The sequence below is a fragment of the Mustela putorius genome, unplaced genomic scaffold, assembly GCF_011764305.1.
Source record: "Mustela putorius furo isolate JIRA1106 unplaced genomic scaffold, ASM1176430v1.1 tig00000430_pilon_pilon_pilon, whole genome shotgun sequence".
Taxonomy (NCBI): Eukaryota; Metazoa; Chordata; class Mammalia; order Carnivora; family Mustelidae; genus Mustela; species Mustela putorius.
In genome coordinates this window covers 7,171,167-7,188,961 of record NW_025421377.1, presented here as the reverse complement: position 1 = coordinate 7,188,961, position 17,795 = coordinate 7,171,167, and the positions used below count along the sequence as shown (strand labels likewise).

The following is a 17,795-nucleotide window of genomic DNA, read 5'->3' as shown; positions in this document are numbered from 1 at the left end:
GAGAGCCCGATGCGGGACCCGATCCCAGGACCCTGGGATCATGACCTGAGCCGAAAGCAGAGGCTTAACCCACTGAGCCACCCAGGCGTCCCAGAAAGAAAGGACTTCTTTGTTTTGTGGTCAATTAGCACTCATTCCAGTCTGTAATACAGTAACGGAAAATGCTGGGCCAACATGTGGTTGTTTTTCACAGACTCTTGATATGTTCCTGGCCACATGATTCCTCCTGATGGCTAAAGGATTCCTCTTCATTACAGATCACAACTTTCACCCCTCTTTCCCTTTCCTTTCTGGACATATTTCTTTGGCAGGTATAGATGCGTCAATAAGGAAAATCAAAACTGACAGAGTTTCATGCGCCTAACTCCTCTGTAATAGGATTCCATGGTTCAGGGTTGTTGTTTCAAGTTGGGAGGACTCTCGGGCCTTTGGCAGGTTCCACTGGTCTGGACGGTACTTCCTCATCACAAAGGATGCTCCAGCCACAAGAAACGACTCAACTGATAGGCACAAATCACCTTCCTCCAAGCAAGTGATAGAGCTCAACTCTTCCAGAAGCAAGGGAGAGTAACCATTAAAGGCTAGAGCAGGAACACCTCGGGATGGACTAAGCTCTCTTCAAAATCCAAGCCAACAAGAAAACAAACCACTTTCTAAGGAGCCCTCATGTCAACCCTGCAGATTACAATTCATTTGTAGACAATCTTTTCTACGAAGAAACACGCTAGTTACATCAGACTAAACCACATGAAATTGCTATTTAGCTATCATTTTGCCCACAAAAACAGTCATTCCACATAAATCAACCTAATAATAATCGAGCAATGTGTAGTGTTCTCAAAATGTTTCCTGTATTTCTTTTTCAATTTAAATGGAGACCTTGGGTTGTAAAAATAAAATGAGAAAATACAGCACATACTAAATTCTTAATAAATATCTGTTGAATCGTCAAATATATAAAGCCTAGTGATCTGATGGTCTCGCTTTGTTATCTAGGGCATACTAGGAACAAACTTTCTAATGTCAGAGTGAATGCGCTTTAATGCTTCAAAGTTGAGTTTCACCAAAGCTTGAAGAAATAATAAAAAAATTCCACTTGATTTATATATGTACATTTTTATTAGAACTCTTCAGAACTGTCAACATAACAGGAAAAAAAAACACATGGAACACCAACATCCTTTAAACTTGCACCGCTTACATATTTACACATAAAGTTACTGTATATATAAAAAATATTTTCAAGGACTCGTGGGCTTGGGAATATTCAAAAGACATTATTGCTACATTTCAATATTTACAAAAAAGCCATAAAACAATTTCAAACAGTAAGCAATGGCAAAGAAACATCCAATGTAAAAAAAAATTATAAAAATATAAACTTTCAAGAATATCCAAGACAAAACTCTCAGTGAGGTGCCCCTGAAGTACCTAGACATCTACAATGAACCACCACTTTTCCTACTATAATCAAAGGCAACAGAAACACAAAGGAAATGTTCCGACAGAGGATGGCAAACAGCGACGATCTCTCACGTGACAACAAAACCCCAAAATCTGTTACCTTTGGAAAGGTGCGAGAGTATAGAACTCCAGTGCAAATGGTAACTTCCAGATAAATGACCACAGTTCTCTAAGCGGAGTCTGAGGGACCCAGGAGGGGGAACCGTGTAGGCAGCACACCCGAATCTCGCAAGACAACACACAAACCTCGGCGCACACCCATGGACCTCTGACAGTTGGGCAGTTTTCTTTTTTTAAAAAAAAAAAAAAAAAAAAAAAAAGGAAAAGAAAAAACAGGTGAACTTGAAGAATAACATTCAGGCTACTGCCTAAAGGGTAACATTTAAATATGCTTTAGTGGGAGAGCAGCCTTAGGTCTAAGGAAGGGGTACAGTATGCTGAGTACAAACACCAGGATGCTTGAGGTGTCGGTGACTTGCAAATAAATAAGTATTTAAGCACTCTGCTTCCTATTAGACGCTACGTGAGCTTTGGGGGAAGCTCCTCTAGACAGCGAGATGCAGAGAAACGAGCAGTGAGGATGATGAAGGCCAAGCTACTTCTGGAGTGCTGAAGGACCCTCTTGGGCTGGACAAAAGAAAAAAATCCAAAATATTTGTCTATAAGCATGCGCGGAAGTGCGCACACACACGCACATGCGCGCGCGCGCGCGCGCACACACACACACACACATACACACACACATACTGGCCTGGCGTCCGGGACATGCCTGCAGAGGAGGCTGAATCTATATTTAATTCGAAGAATCCAGACTAGCACAGCACTGTTCAGTCCCTCCCGCGGGAGTCATGCAGTGAACCAGTCACTTTTTCCAACGGCATCGAAGCCATCAAGCACGATGCCTTTCTGAAGCTGGTAGGTTTGCGCTGGAAAATCTGGGGAGCAAGGTTCATAGACTACAAAAGGGGAATTTTGTTAAGATTGTGCTTGGCAATTATGGTCTATTTTTCTTTCAAAACAAAACAAAACACTGTTTCCTTCCAACTCGTCTGGCTCTTCATCTATTTCTAAGCACAGCAGACCTGAGCCAGGGTCGCATCCAGAAACAACACCTTGGGGGACGCCCCCCCGCGAGTATACGACCATGTACAACGTGTAGATGAGTATATACAAATGCCGGCTGGGAGGCCTCCTCTAAGACTCGGAGTCCTAACAGCAAACTCTATTTACAAACCCGGTCAGGAGAACAAAGGCTCGTGCCCGGGTCTTGATTCATGTGCCGGGAGTACTTTCCCATGGCCTCGGTCTCACTCCCAGCATGAAATACTAGATTGCTTAAGCCTAGATATTCATAGACTTCTGCCCTTTGTTCTAAGAACATTCCATTTTCCACATCAAGTGATCAGGTCTCAGCTTCTAATCTTGCAGCATCATCATATGGTCAAGGATGATTAGGAGGCCCGCAGGTGACCACTGTGACTTACTCAAATAAACAATCGGTGATGCTTTTCAAACCAAAATCAGAGAAGCCTTGGAAAGGACTCAGGGTGCCCAGCCCAGCCCACCCTCCCTTTCTCCAAGTCTGTTATTATTATTATTATTATTGTTATTTTTTCATTAATGGGGGCCGCCTGGCTCTGGGGAGGAGAAGATACAGTTGGAACTCTTACAACAGGATGCTGGCTGGTGACAAAAATCACTGGCCACTCGAGTGTGCGCGTCAAGATGGGATTACAGTGGTGTGTCCACTACTCTGGGACAGGATGCAAGCCGACAAAGAACAAAAACAACCAGTATAGAAACCAAAAGAGCAGGGATCATTCCTGTTGGGGAGGACCCCACCCCCACTCCCACTGGCAGGCCTCCTGCGTCAGACATCTTCGTGCACCAGCAGAGGCTGGGTGGAGGACGCGCTGCTGCCCACGGAGTTGATCCGCACAGAATGGTCCACCACGGGCCGCTCCTGGTGGGGGCTGCCGTTCGCTAGGTTGGAATAAATCTGAGGAACACAAGTCCGCAGTTAATACGCCGGTCCCCGTGACGAACACGGCGACAGGGGGACACGTTGGCAGCTTCGGGATTGCAAGGAACTTACAAAGTCTCTTTGAAAAGGGAGAGGATGGATGGGACTTTCATGGCCAAAAATCCCGAGCACAGTGACAAAAGGAAACATAAACTTTGTTTGATCCCTCATTTCCCCCAAGGTCTGATACATAAGAAGTGATGGCAATTTTTTTAAAAAAGTACTTTTCTATTGGGACATATCTGGGAACAAGAACTACCTAAACTATTAAAAAGGGTTTCTAAACTTCTCTGGCCAAGTATAACCCAATGGCTGAGGTCATCTGCTCGGACACTGGTGGCCCTTCCAGGGCTCTTCCGCTGAGACTTAAACACGTGGGTGGGAAATGCTGTTTACTTTGAAACATGCTCTGACACCCAGAAGTGCTAGCTTGAACCCCAAAATATCAGTGGTATACTCTTAGAAAGGACAGCTCCAAGCACACGATCCATTAAAAAAGCAGCTTAAAAAAAAAATCTGAGTTAAAGCAAGGATCACTAGTTCTTCCTTAAGAGTAGGAGAAGAAATAATGGCTTTGAGTTTAGAATCCCTACCCCAACCCCCCTCACCTCCTCAAATCACCGGCGGGGAATCTCTCGACCTCAAAAAGCTCTTCATTCTATATGGCTGTGGGCATGACGGCTAGCTGCCATTTTCTGGCTACGCCTGTTTGAGCAGGAGGCTTATTTCCCTGCCCTAACAGCTGTCTCTTCTATGCTTTTCATTCTAGTTCACATTACCCCAACTGTCCAAAGGCTGAATGGCCCAGACATGTGAGACGAGAACACACCGATCCCATGACCAGCATCTGGGGTCGGGGGAGGAAACAAAGCCTTCCCCTTTTCCCTCCTCATCTCACATCTTTATGCTCAGAATGGGGGTCTGGCAGAAAGAACTTATTGCCACTGCTTTCCTCGCCCACCCAAAGTCCAGTATGCCGCCTAAGCCAAGGAGACAGGGGTTGGGCCCGAGAAGGAAGCACCCAGGACCGAGAGCGGGGGCCGGAGCGTACTCACATGATTGGAGCTATCTGAAATCTGCTTCTCAATTAGCTGCACAATCTGCTTGAACGTTGGCCTTTTCAGGGGATCAGCATCCCAGCAAGTCTTCATGATGTCATACCTGCGAAGTGAGGGCCATTTCCTATCACTCCTCAACGCCCTTGGCCTGGCTTCTCAGTGTACGCCATGTGACCATCTCAAAAATCATTCCAGGGCCGTGCAACCGGGCATACTAAATGGCGAGGGCATGAAATCAAACACTGGGCCTGTGGAAGACTGCTGACGCTTTCTGCATATTTGGTAACAAGCGATTATGAAAATAAGCTACAAAAATGACACCTGATCAGGATGTCATCAAAAGGAACCAGGAGGTGTTGATACTTCAGACCATCCTGGTGAAACACTGTCGCACCCCTCCACTCCAACACACACACACACACACCCACGTGGGTTTCTGTCTTTGAAAAGGTAAACAAAAGGGGAAGCAGGACCTGCAGGAAAATATCTCAACCCTTACATTTCAGCAGGTGCGTGCTCAGGGCTGAGCATTCGGAACCCTTCCTTGATCATCTTGTAGAACTTAGAATCGACTGGCATCCCAGGGTAGGGGCTGCTTCCTGAGGCACAAACAGTTTACGAATCAGTGTTAATAATAAGCAAGCAGGACGCTGATAACAATCTTAAAGAAGATGCTCGGCAATCTAACCAAGGTGCCCCTGGAAAGCACTTTACCTAAAGAGAATAGCTCCCACAGAAAAATCCCATAGGACCAGACATCACTCTCGAATGTGTACACACAGTTGAAAATGCTTTCCGGTGCCATCCACTTCACAGGCAGCCGAGCCTAGAACGCAAGCACAACACACGTGGTGATGTTAAGTAATCAGTTCAAAAACAAAACTGAAGAGAAAATATTCCTACAGCCATCGCTCCTGCTGAGGGGGTGAGGGCGAGAAGGTGACTGCCATCTCACGAAGGCCTTTTACCCTGCGACCTCAGACAACTCCCCCTACTTCTGAAATAGGTGGTTCACTGAGTACTATCCACATTTTCAAGAAGAGGACCCTCAGGGGTGCCTGGGTGGCTCAGGGGCTCAGCATCTGCCTTTGGCTCAGGTCATGATCCCCGGGGTCCTTGGACTGAGCCCTGCATGGGGTTCCTTGCTCAGCGGGGAGCCTGCTTCTCTCTCTGCTCCCACCCCCCACCCCAGCCCTACTCATGCTCTATTTCTCTCTCACATAAATAAGATCGATCTTAAAAAAATAAAGAAAAAAGATGGGGACATTGAGTCCGTACAGTGTCGTCCCTCCTCCGTCCTGCCGTCTGGCGGGCTCCGCAGAGGCCACCTTGCGGCAAGGGGGAGGGTTACGCCAGCGATGGTAGGAAAATGGAGGAGGAAGATTGGGTCCCGGCGCTCTACACCAGCCCCAGTGTGCTGCTAACCACGCTTCTTTTCCTTTTCTTTGGGGTTTTCGGTCATTTCAAACCCAAATTATCCTTTATGAATACGTTGGAAATGTCCTATAAGTATCTGTAATTAAGTCTCAATATGTTCCTCTGTAAAGCAAAAATAATGCTTCCAATTTCCTGAGTTGTTTTGTGGGTTAAGTGAGCTCATGTGGACCGAAGTGCTTAGCACAGTACCGCCGACTCACTCATCTTTCAATAGTCGCCTTGTATAAGCAAGCGCACAAGAACAGTAGCGGCTTCTGGTGACCATCACGGTTCCAAGGCAGCGAGTGGCAGATCTGGGCTTCAAATTCAACAGCGGAGGTTCACATCCTAAATGAACCCTTTCCGTGAAAATCAAACTAAACTTGCTGGGACTATTCCTCTTATAGACATTCTGGATTCCTGGATCTTAGTCTGCCATAAACGACTAGATCAATCCTTCTCTTAATCCATTTAGGATTGAAAACTGGGAAGAGAATTTTTAATCGAGTGTTAAAGTTACTTTAGCCAGCAGGAAAAAAAGCAAGCAAGCAAGCCTTCTAATATTCCCTCCCCAAATTTATGCTAAAGCTACGATGGGGGCTTTTCATTTATTTGTTTTTTAAGGTTTTATTTATTTAACACAGGGAGAGAGAGCCCAAGCAGGAGAAGTGGCAGGCAGATGGAGAGGGAGAAGCAGCCTCCCCAAGGAGCAAGGGAGCCTGATGTGGGGCTTGATCCCAGGACTCTGGGAGCATGACCTGAGCCGAAGGCAGACACTTAACTAACTGAGCCCCCCGGGTTAGCTCCCACTATACAGGCGTCCTGGATTCAAGGGCCTATGAACTTGGAAAGGAGAAAGAAGAATATTCTTGTTTTCATTAACTTCTATATGAAGTTTAGCATTTCCTTCAGTGGTGAATGAAGGCAGTAACACCCAGCGATCTTCGCTGTTCCTGTGACTTTGTCACCAGCAGGAACCAACAGTCACTTTCACCATCATGTAATGTCACCAGTCACAGCAGTTTTGAGACCCACGCCTAGAACAGGTTGCTCCACATAACAATGCAGCACAGGTACCGACAGCAAAAATGGGCTTTTTAATAGCATGAGAACTCTATTCCAAATGAACTGTATTTCTTGATCATCCTACAGGTTTTATTTTAGACATTTAAGACAACATTCTGACAAGGGTTCCAACTGGCCTCACCAGACTATGGAAGGGGCCACGGCAGAAAAAATGACTCAGAACCTATGTGGATTGAGTGGAAGAACCTTCTGAGAAGCGGACACAGGGAGACGACACACGGCCACGATGTCGTAAATTTGGGGCAGTAACATGTTGTGTGAGCCTGGTGAAGAGAGATCTGTAACTGGTTAGCTCGACACGCCTAAGCTGGAGCCCCCAGTCTAGAAGCCTGGTGGGACCTAACCCACCCTTGTGCATTTCAGCAAAGGTCCCCAAGCAGTAACAAGTTACTACGAAGCTGAGGCATAACCACTGTCACAGTTATTTATATTCCAAATCAGACATCTACAAAGAAGAGAAGAAAAGAGCTGCTGGGGCGCATGGGTGGCTCAGTGGGTTAAAGCCTCTGCCTTCAGCTCAGTCATGATCTCAGGGTCCTGGGATCGAGCCCCGCATGGGGCTCTCTGCTCAGCAGGGAGTCTGCTTCCCTTCCTCTCTCTCTGCCTACCTCTCTGCCTACTTGTGATCTCTCTCTGTCAAATAAATAAATAAAATCTTTAAAAAAAAAAAAAAGAAGAAGAAGAAAAGTGCTATATTAGGAGCAACATGGCTCACACTGTCCTAAGCATGTCACCAAGATGAACTCATTTAATCCTCACAACTTTATGAGGCAGGTGACAGGATCACGTCCAATAGGAAGGAAAAAAAGCAAGGTTGAGGGGTATTGGGTAATTCTCGCAAATATCCCACCGCCACTAAATGACGGAATCAGATGCGAACTCGGCAAGACTGGGTCCAGAACCCGCTGCTTTCCTCCTCATGCCCTTCTTTGACTACTGAAAGGCCCAGATAAGGAACCACCCCTTGTTCCTTCTTCCAATAGTGCATGCACCGGGCTGGAGAGAACCTGGTTCCATTAACCCTCATAATGATGAAATCTAGTCTTAGAAGAGATTTATTAGAAATACATGTTTTGAGGGGGCGCCTGGCTGGCTCAGTCAGTTAAGCGTCTGCCTTTGGCTCGGGTCATGATCCCAGCATCCTGGGATGGAGCCTTGCATTGGGCTCTCTGCTCAGCGGGAGCCTACTTTTCCCTATTCTCTGCCTGCAACCCCCGCTGCTCATGCTCTCATTCTCTCTCTCTCTCTCTCAAATAAATAAACAATCTTTTTTTTTTTTTTTTAAGATTTATTTATTTATTTGACAGAGAGAAATCACAAGAAGTCAGAGAGGCAGGCGGAGAGAGAGGAGGAAGCAGGCTCCCCGCTGAGCAGGGAGCCCGATGCAGGGCTCGATCCCAGGACCCTGGGATCATGACCTGAGCCAAAGGCAGAAGCTTTAACCCACTGAGCCATCCAGGCGTCCCTCAAATAAATAAATATCTTTAAAAAAAAAAAAAAAGAAAGAAAGAAATAAACGGCTTGATCAGGACATAAAGCCAGCAACATTTCTACAAAATCAAGTCAAGTATAGCCTACTCTATGGTGATGGCGGAGAAAATACTACATTATCATAAGGGACAGAAATAACTACTTCCAGGAATAAATCTGGACTAGGGAAATGGGCCTGGGCAAACAGACACACAAGGATGTATGCACAGGACTCGATGGCTTCCCATAGTAATGGGATGCTGCTTTGGAGATCACGGGCTCTGGTTTCAGGCCTTACTGAACTGTGACAGCTCTGAAAGAGTGAAGTTTATTACTAAAACATATAAAACATACTGAGTTTTAGTTTTTCCAACTCTGAAAATGTGAGGACATCGCAGGGGGTTGTTCTGATGATATAGTGAGAACTGGCAGGGAAATAAAGCACTTTGAAATAAAATCACTATGTTCTCTAACCCAATTATTACTTATGAACCTATTTAATATGACCGCTATTGATTAGAAGATCCAACATTCTACATACCTAATTCTGAACGCTACCTTAGATATTTTAATCTTTTTCACATAGCATGTCAATCTCCAAATAAAATTGCCCTGCTGTGACCTTCAGGCCCACATTTGTTTCACTTGAACAAACTAGAGTTCATTGCTATTCTCAGGCTATAATGAAAATTAAGGCTATTTCTGTTTCTTTCACATGCCCCATAATTACACAATTAGAATTAGGAATTCTATTATCGGAATGTTAGTTGTAGTAATGTTCAGCATACCATGCAAATTTTGCTGAAGTACACTTAATTTGACTGCTAAAATGCATGATATCTCAAAGGTAGGATTTGCATTAGGAAACTCATAAAAAGCAATTCTTAGAAAAACTTGAAACTAAAATCCTTCACTGGACTGTCAAGCAGAGAGTGGGTACTCACGTTTCCTTTGACCACATAATTAGAATCATTCTTGATGTCTCTGGCTAGACCAAAATCACAAATCTTTGTGATTCGACCGTGAGTAAGGAGGATATTTCTAGCAGCCAAGTCTCTGTGAATACACTATTAGGAGAGTAGGAGAGAAAAGAAAACCATTTACATTTATTTTAAACTCTTCAGGAATGAAAACTATGTCCAACACATTCTAGAATGCTGCTCTGTCACACAAATCCAGTACCTCGGCTTTCCAATGAAACTATTCGGTGCACCAAAAATAAAGATCTAAATTATGCTTTGAATGATGTTCAGAATTTGTGTTTCACATCGTTAGGACCTTAATTACGATAATCACTTTCCAAACCAACTCGAATGGATTTTTTTTTTCTCCTTAGGACTGCTCTCATTCATAGAAAAATACATTATAAATAGTCCTATCATATTTCTTAAACCGAAAACTCATTCTGCATGCCTCTCTTTGAAGGTCCTTTTACAGAGTTTTTAAAACATCTTTGCAACTCCAATTCAATGTTTCCCAAGGACACAGGGAAGGGGTTCTTTATTGCAGCCATCCTGTATCACACTCTTTCCGTTTGGTCACTGTTGGGAAATGTCACCAATGACCCTGAAGGGTGGGATCCGTTACCTCCTGCTAGACTGCTAGTCCCATTTGCTAAGGAAATCCTCTGGACATAGTCCAGAGACTATGTTCCTCGCTTTGGTTCCCTCATTCTCTTCCTATCCTTATCTTTCCCCCCAATACTTATTACTCTCTGGTTCCTTATTCCCCCAACACTTTCATGAACCCATACAATAGCTGAGGCCTTTCAATAAAACCCAAATGTGTCCTTCACCAAGCCCAGCACCTGCCATGAGGCACCCCTCCTTTTGCCGATAAAATCATTATCTGTTTTCTAGGAGCAGCTCCCATATCCTGACAGCCAAAATTTTTAAATGAATTCACTGCATAAAAAAAAATTTTTTTTCATAGAAAGCTCATTTAGACAGGCCTGCACTTTAAAGCTTATAAATGAGAATAGGAATTCCAAAGAGAGAGCAGTTGGAGCATGAAGAAACTGAATTTCCTCTGTTGTGGGTTACCACACTTCCAAATGACACTGTGTATTCTAACCAGGGCTCTAAAAGGCTGCATGGGGGTGGGGGGATGGGGGGGGGGGGGTGGGGCGTTCTGCTAACAGAACCACGCCTACTCACATTCTTGGAGGCGAGGAAGGCCATGCCCTTGGCCACCTGGTAAGAAAAGCTCAACAAGTCCTCCAGGTCTAGAGCCAACTCGTCATCTTCCATGATGGCGGGAGTCACATCTCTTTCTATGTATGAACCTGTCAGGAGAAGGAGCACTTTCTTAGCAATTAAACCTCAGAGCTTAGAAAACAGAAGACAGTGACAAGGATACCACGGCTGGTAATGAAGGAGCTGACGTGACTATGCAGGCAAGTCACCTGCCCAGGGTTGAGGAAAGGTAAGTGTCCAAGCTAGTATTCACAATCTGGGGCTTCAGGTGAGGAAGATGGTAAATAAATATAAAAATCTATTTTTGGGGACGCCTGGGTGGCTCAGTTCGTTGGACACCTGCCTTCGGCTCAGGTCATGATCCCAGAGTCCCGGGATCGAGTCCCGCATCGGGGTCCCAGCTCCACAGGGAGTCTGCTTCTCCCTCGGACCTTCTCCTTGCTCATGCTCTCTCTGTCTGTCTCTCAAATAAATAAATAAAATTTTTTTTTAAAAATCTATTTTTTGATATGCAAAATACAATCTGATACCCATGTTATTTTCATATATGCAGTGAGATGTTCCTATACAGTAACAAATGCTCTGACCCCAATACCCACAGGGAACCCTAACTGCCACTGACCGGTGGCACTGGGCATTGGGCCCTACTGGAAAAGAACCAATCACTAGGGGGCAAACTGGTACATTTCACCGTGGTATGAGAAATCCTGATTGTTTGATAGGTACCCACCTATCCTTGCCGATCTCCTCTTGTCCGCCTTGGTCGGCACAACATAGGAAACTCCAGGTTTCATGTCCATGTATTCATTAGTACTGTCATTGCTGTGAGAGATGAAACATCCATCCATCCATCAAATCAGGACTGAATAGAACGGGAGACAGGGGAAGTACCCACGGGGCAGGCTCTATCTCCCCACTGCCTTTTTTACGTAAGAGGCTGATTTTGTTCAAAGAAAGTATTGCCAAGTTTGAATGCAGAAAATCTTGTTCATAAGATAGGAGTTTTTAATATTCAACATTAGGGTCCAACGCCCGGGAATGAGACCGTCTTTTTTGTGTTCAATCACTGATGGGACTCGGGTTAGAAATTTCCCATCTCTTGACACCAGGGATTTAATGGGAAACAGAGAGCCAAAAACATTATCCCCCATCCCCTCAAACTCTCTAAATTAGCCCCAAGAGACAAAATGAAAGAGACAAGGAAGACACAAAGACCAAGAGCTTCCGATTGTGGGATTGGGGGGAAGGCAGGGATCGTTAACATATAGCGACTGATGGAAGAAGGTTTGAAAAAACCAAGTTTAGTTCAGATAAACACCAATAATTTGGATGATTTTCTGAACCATCTGGACCTCTTGAATCTGCAACATTTGGCTGGAAAGTCTTCAAGATTTCTAGTACTTCCTGCTTCTGATTAGCATAGAAACACTATGACAACAATCTCCTTCGGAGTATGCTGGTGGTTCCAGTCCCATATGGGATCCCAAAACACAAAGAACACCACATCGGATTGAACAATTTGGGCCATTATTTCAGAAAGTTGAGAAACAGATATGGGGCCAAGGTTTCAGAAATAAGGCAAAGTGGCTCATTTACTCACACAAAGAGCATATGCTCTGGAGAAACTAACAAAAGGTGGTTTGTTTCGTATTTTACTCCCACTTGACACCACCTAAGTCTATAGGACTTAAAAAAAAAAAAAAAAAGGTAAAATAAAAAGGCTTCATCTGGGGTTTAAAACTTTAGCCAGGGGTACAAAAAAGAGCTTTAAAAGGTAACTGCCCATCAGTAATAGTTACTAAAGTCTTCTCGAGGGCCTGGAGTGAAGTTTAAGAAATAAAGTCCTGCTGTCTCAAAATGCAGAGGACAGAATGAATAAAAAAGGAGAAGAGAAACCCTCCAAACAACTTCAGAAATATAAAGTATAAGGGATTATAAAATATAAAGTATAAAGTATACTTATACTTAAAGTAGAAAGCATGATGAATAGGATTTCTGTTGGGCGGGGTGATCTAGGAAATCTTCCTCAATGGTGGCTCTACCTTTGGAAAGAACAGACCAGGCATGGCAGAGAAGAATGTTATTCTGACTGTAAGCCACACTAGCTGTTCTTAAAGGAATCTGAAGCTCTTTATCCACCATTCAAATTCAGAACAATATTAAAGATGAAAGTGATGAAAATAAGGTACAGAATTGTTAAAAATGTGTTAGAGTCACTGTGCCTTTTTATAGCATGAGGAGTTTAAATTAAAAAAAAAAAAAAAGGGCAAGGTATACAGAAATAATTCAGAGGTAGATGGTGAGAAACCTATGTGCCGAGATATGTTCAGAGCTCTCTTGCAACCCTGTTAAAAGTTTTCAAGAAATTTACCAAGACAACTTGACAGGCTTTAACATTTTCCCTATAAGCAGCATCTCACTATAGAGATACATAAAGTAGCAAGCCCAACAGAATAAACAAAATGACACAGAAGAATAGAGCCATGGGCGCCTGGGTGGCTCAGTGGGTTAAAGTCTCTGCCTTCGGCTCAGGTCATGGTCCAGGGTCCTGGGATCGAGCCCCGCGTCGGGCTCTCTGCTCGACAGGGAGCCTGTTTCCCTTCCTGTCTCTCTGCCCACCTCTCTGCCTACTTGTGGTCTCTGTCAAATAAATAAATAAAATATTAAAAAAAAAAAAAAGAATAGAGCCATGATAAGAGAAACAGGTATAGAATTCATTCCACGGAACAGAATTAACACTTAGAAAAAAATGAAAGATGCATCCAAAAAAAAAAAATCAATAAAAAATCTAAGTTTAATACTACTTAAATCTTTACAAACACTATTCAAACTTTCCAAATTGTTGATGACACCTAAATGATTTAATAATTCTGATTTGGCGCCTTAAAGTACCTCTGTTCGTTTGTTTAAAGAATCAGCCTTGATTGCAAACCCTTATGACCCCACGAACTGCCTATCAACAGCTATTTATGTAAATCAGTCTTACCAGGAAGACTCCTTTGAATGCAGAAGGTTCTTATAAAGTGCCACTTCGGAGTGATCTTCCTGCTTTGAGCAAATAAATGAATCACGTTTTCTTCGCAAAAAATTCAAAAGATCACCATAGCAACAGTATTCAGTAATGACCAGGGTGGGCCCTACAGGCATATAAAGGAAGGTTAAAAAGAGGTGAGTTTTATAGAAACAATACCCATAAATACACTCAGGGGTGATCATAACCATTTTTATTCCGGTTCATTGCTAAGCCTACTGAGAATCAGCGTTCTGGGGAGCACAGCTCTCCAGGTAAGCCTCCTTGGACCTGATGTCCTAAGTGACGTCCGTGCTCGGAGGCCCAGCTGGACTGCCGGCATCACACACAAGAGTTACTGCTTTCGACGTTATACCCTTAACAAATTTCCCGCATGAACCCTTTGAGTCCCTTATTTGTAGCAGAGCTTCACGCGTTCTCAATGTCATTATGGAAATGACGAAGGGCACAAAGTGTGGCATAAAAGGAAAACCAATGGCACAGAACAGCCAGCTGAGCCGAGCCCCAGGGGGTAGGCGAGCACCTGAGTGGCAGGGCGTCACCTGCCTCCTCAGTGCGACCTGCCACCAGGGTTTTCCATGTGGTGAAGGTTCCTCACGCTGCCGCTCTCAAGTTAGGAGACAACAAACCGACTTGGGCAGAAACTTCCATGAACAAGTCATGATGGGGAAGCCACGTGTATGGGGCTGTTTTAAGAAATTCTCTAAGCCGTCAACTTGACCGTGAATCCCTATACATCTCGAGGAAGAGCTCGGTTACATATCTTTGCTCCTTTACGACCAAAATGAGAAACATCACAGACATCCTTGATGGAAGGCTCTGCTTCGGAATCGCTTTCAACTGGAAATCCAGTTTTTTACAGAAGTGAAGTGTTTGCCTCATTTGGTGTGTATTTGAGAACTGGCAGGCTTCAAAGTCTACCTTTGATTGTGGTATGCAAATGAATGGTAACCCTTTAGTGACTGACTACGATTTGGCAAACTATCAAACTTGGAAAAAAAGAGCTTTCTGGGCGAGAGGAGAGACGTTCTCAGGAGACTTAAGAGGTCCCTCTTGATGCAACGGCTATGACAATAACCAGGGTGTGTCCTGGGCTGTCCCACCCCCTGATGATAAAACTAAAATACACATTCTTAAGAACAACAGCTTTTGGGGGGAAGGAATGTGAAATCTCACAAGAGGTAGCAACCTGGGTGAAAATCTGGCAAGAGTTTGATATAATCAAGCCCTGTTGAAATCATATTAAAATCTCCCCTCTTTTGATAATTTGAAAGATAGTAAAAGTTAATTTGGTCACAGTCTTACCTCCAACGGTGCACGCTCCGAGAAGATTCACAATATTCATGTGATTACCGAGGTAACTCAAGACTTTGAGCTCAGACATTAGGGCTTCCCGTTCAGTTAAATGGGCACTTGCTAAAATGAGGAAAATGTTTCATTTTAGCAAAAAGCAAACACGGCAAGCCAATGCTGAGGGCATAGAGGAGCCTGGGGAAACTTACGTTTGAGCATCTTAACGGCGACAGTCATGGCGGCATCCGACTTAATGAGGCCGTATGCGGTAGCCTCAACCACTTTCCCAAAGGCCCCGGCACCCAGAGTTTTCCCTGCCGGGAAGAAGAGAGTAAATGGTGGTGGTGGGACCAAAGGACCACCTGGGTAATTTCAAAGTCAACAATTAAGGAATTGTTAAGGAATTAAGGACAAGTCTGTCTAGAGACATTTCTCCATTAATGCACTTTATGCAAAATCTATCAAAAGCAGTGAAATGTCACGGAAAATAGTCACTGGTCTCGGATGAAAAGAACAGAGGCAGTGAGTGGGGTTCCCTAAAGTCATTGTTATGTGCACACAAAAAGGTTACGTGGAAAGCCCATTTTCATACTGACCAAAACTCAGCCTGTTTCTGGGAAACTCCCATTTATGATCATAAGGAAGCTGTGTTGGGTCTATGTACACATAATTGTTTCCATTTATCTCCTCAACAACCTTCCACTGTACTTCATACATGGGTTTCTGGTCGGGGGGAGAAAGGGAGAGAAACACCATCTTTTAATGATTAATGTTTCAATCACTGCAGCCTTGAGGGTGGAGAACAAATGAAGGATTACCTGTAAATATTTGTAGGTAAGAATCATCACGATAATGCACATCATACCAGCTGCGATCACAAAACCAATCAGCAAAGGTGTGAAGAGGGTGTGGGGATGGATTTGTTCTAAAATGAAAGGGGAATGTGGAATCACAACCTATTAGCAGGGATGGATCATTGCCACAACCACCTCACCCCAAACTCACCCATCCCCCCCCCCTTTACAGCCCATGAGCAGGGTTCAAAGCCAAGCAGATCTCATCAGCTCCTTGCCTTGCTAATATCACCTTATTCTTTTTTTTTTTTTTTAAAGATTTTATTTATTTATTTGACAGATTACAAGTAGGCAGAGAGGCAGGCAGGGAGAGAGAGGGGGAAGCAGGCTCCCTGCTGAGCAGAGAGCTGGATGTGGGGCTCGATCCCAGGACCCTGAGATCATGATCTGAGCTGAAGGCAGAAGCTTTAACCCACTGAGCCACCCAGGCGCCCTGTATCATCTTACTCTTATGATTCAAAAGAATCTTTTGAAATAACAACTTGAAACCAGACTGCTGTGGAAGCTGAGATTTCTGTAGCACAAGAAGAATTTTATGCTGTTTTGTCCATGAAAAGCAACATTTGATGAACTTTTGTACTTCAACCAAATTCCTGCCTCAGACAACTTTAAGAAGTTTCCTTTATGGATAGTTTCTATTTTCTTCTTTAAGCTTCCCTGTATTGTCTAAATTTTTTACACTGAGCAAGAATTTCTTCTACAACCAAGAAAACATGTTTAAAGTATTCTTTTCATTGCCAGTCCGAGGGAAAAATCTGGATGAAGAACAATGTAAGATTCTTCCCCTCATTACTCAAAAACTGGAAGTGTACCACTCACTGGCACACACCTTCGCCAGTTCGAGAAAACAAAAACTACGCCCCACGCAGGTGGGTGCCCGGTTTCTTTGTCCTCTAACTTCATACCAATTCATCAATTTGCCCCACAAGGATCATTTAACTTATGGTAGGAGAGCTAGTCCCTCGTGAACCAAATTTTACAAACATTAAAGAAATAGCTCAAAAAAAAAAAAATAGCTCAGTGACATAACTTCATAAAATGCAGTGTTCACTTTTGGACATCTGGCAATGTGTTAAAATGCATGATTTTCAATAACTAAAATCTTGAATTTAATTTGGAGGTACCTGGGTGGCTCAGCGGATTAAAGCCTCTGCCTTTGGCTCAGGTCATGATCCCAGGGTCCTGGGATCAAGCCCTGCATTGGGCTTGCTGCTTAGTAGGGGACCTGCTTCCTCCTCCCTCTCTCTCTGCCTACTTGTGATCTCTGTCAAATGAATAAATAAATAAGATCCTTTAAAAATAAATAAATAAATAAATAAATAGAATAGAATTTTAATTTTTAAATTGCCCCAATTCTCATTATATTTGGCTATAAGGCAAATGCACTTTCCTATTTTCTCTCTGTACCCCTTCTTTAATGAGAATGACTGGAAATATGCAATTCACTATACATACATACACACATACACATGCACGCATACGTACATATGGGCGCATGCACATAAATGCATACGTGTTACCAATGAACTAGTACAGAATGAAACTTAGTGAGTTTGATGACAGCATGGGACAATGTCGAGATTACCAGAAATGACATGGCCATTGATGGAATGGACTTAAAATCATGACTGATATGGTGGGCAGAGCCTAAACATCCCCTTAAAATTGGATTAAAAAGAAATATACCTTTGCTGTTACCTTTAAATGCAAAGTTAAAAAAGGCAGAACTCCTGCCCACATTGTTGTAAGCCCTACACTCGACCGTGCCGTTGTGCTTGAATGCACTATAATCAATGGAGCTCTGAACCACGAGTTTTCCAGACGGTGAGACAGAGGAGTTTTGCAACTGCACATCCATTGGTCCAACAGGAAGGGAACATCTGGAGAGAAAAAAAGAACAAAAAA

The 17,795-nt window shown here is 43.7% G+C and overlaps 1 protein-coding gene across 4 annotated transcripts in view; it reads right to left on the bottom strand.

The window, feature by feature from the left end:
• Window positions 1-1,100: 1,100 nt before the first annotated feature.
• KIT (KIT proto-oncogene, receptor tyrosine kinase) overlaps window positions 1,101-17,795 on the bottom strand; it is an 86,654-nt gene continuing 69,959 nt past the window's right edge. For 2 of the 4 annotated variants that reach the window (XM_045079768.1, XM_045079769.1), the window contains exons 9-21: window positions 17,577-17,770; window positions 15,855-15,961; window positions 15,633-15,759; window positions 15,246-15,350; window positions 15,049-15,159; window positions 13,699-13,849; window positions 11,443-11,534; window positions 10,674-10,801; window positions 9,462-9,584; window positions 5,260-5,371; window positions 5,045-5,144; window positions 4,543-4,648; window positions 1,101-3,463 (exon numbers count right to left, since the gene is read on the bottom strand). In XM_045079768.1, coding sequence (XP_044935703.1) covers window positions 3,335-3,463; window positions 4,543-4,648; window positions 5,045-5,144; window positions 5,260-5,371; window positions 9,462-9,584; window positions 10,674-10,801; window positions 11,443-11,534; window positions 13,699-13,849; window positions 15,049-15,159; window positions 15,246-15,350; window positions 15,633-15,759; window positions 15,855-15,961; window positions 17,577-17,770 — 1,585 coding nt within the window. In that variant the 3' untranslated portion in view covers window positions 1,101-3,334. The remainder of the gene's footprint in view (window positions 3,464-4,542; window positions 4,649-5,044; window positions 5,145-5,259; window positions 5,372-9,461; window positions 9,585-10,673; window positions 10,802-11,442; window positions 11,535-13,698; window positions 13,850-15,048; window positions 15,160-15,245; window positions 15,351-15,632; window positions 15,760-15,854; window positions 15,962-17,576; window positions 17,771-17,795) is intronic. The other 2 variants (XM_045079770.1, XM_045079771.1) reach the window with 1 other exon arrangement.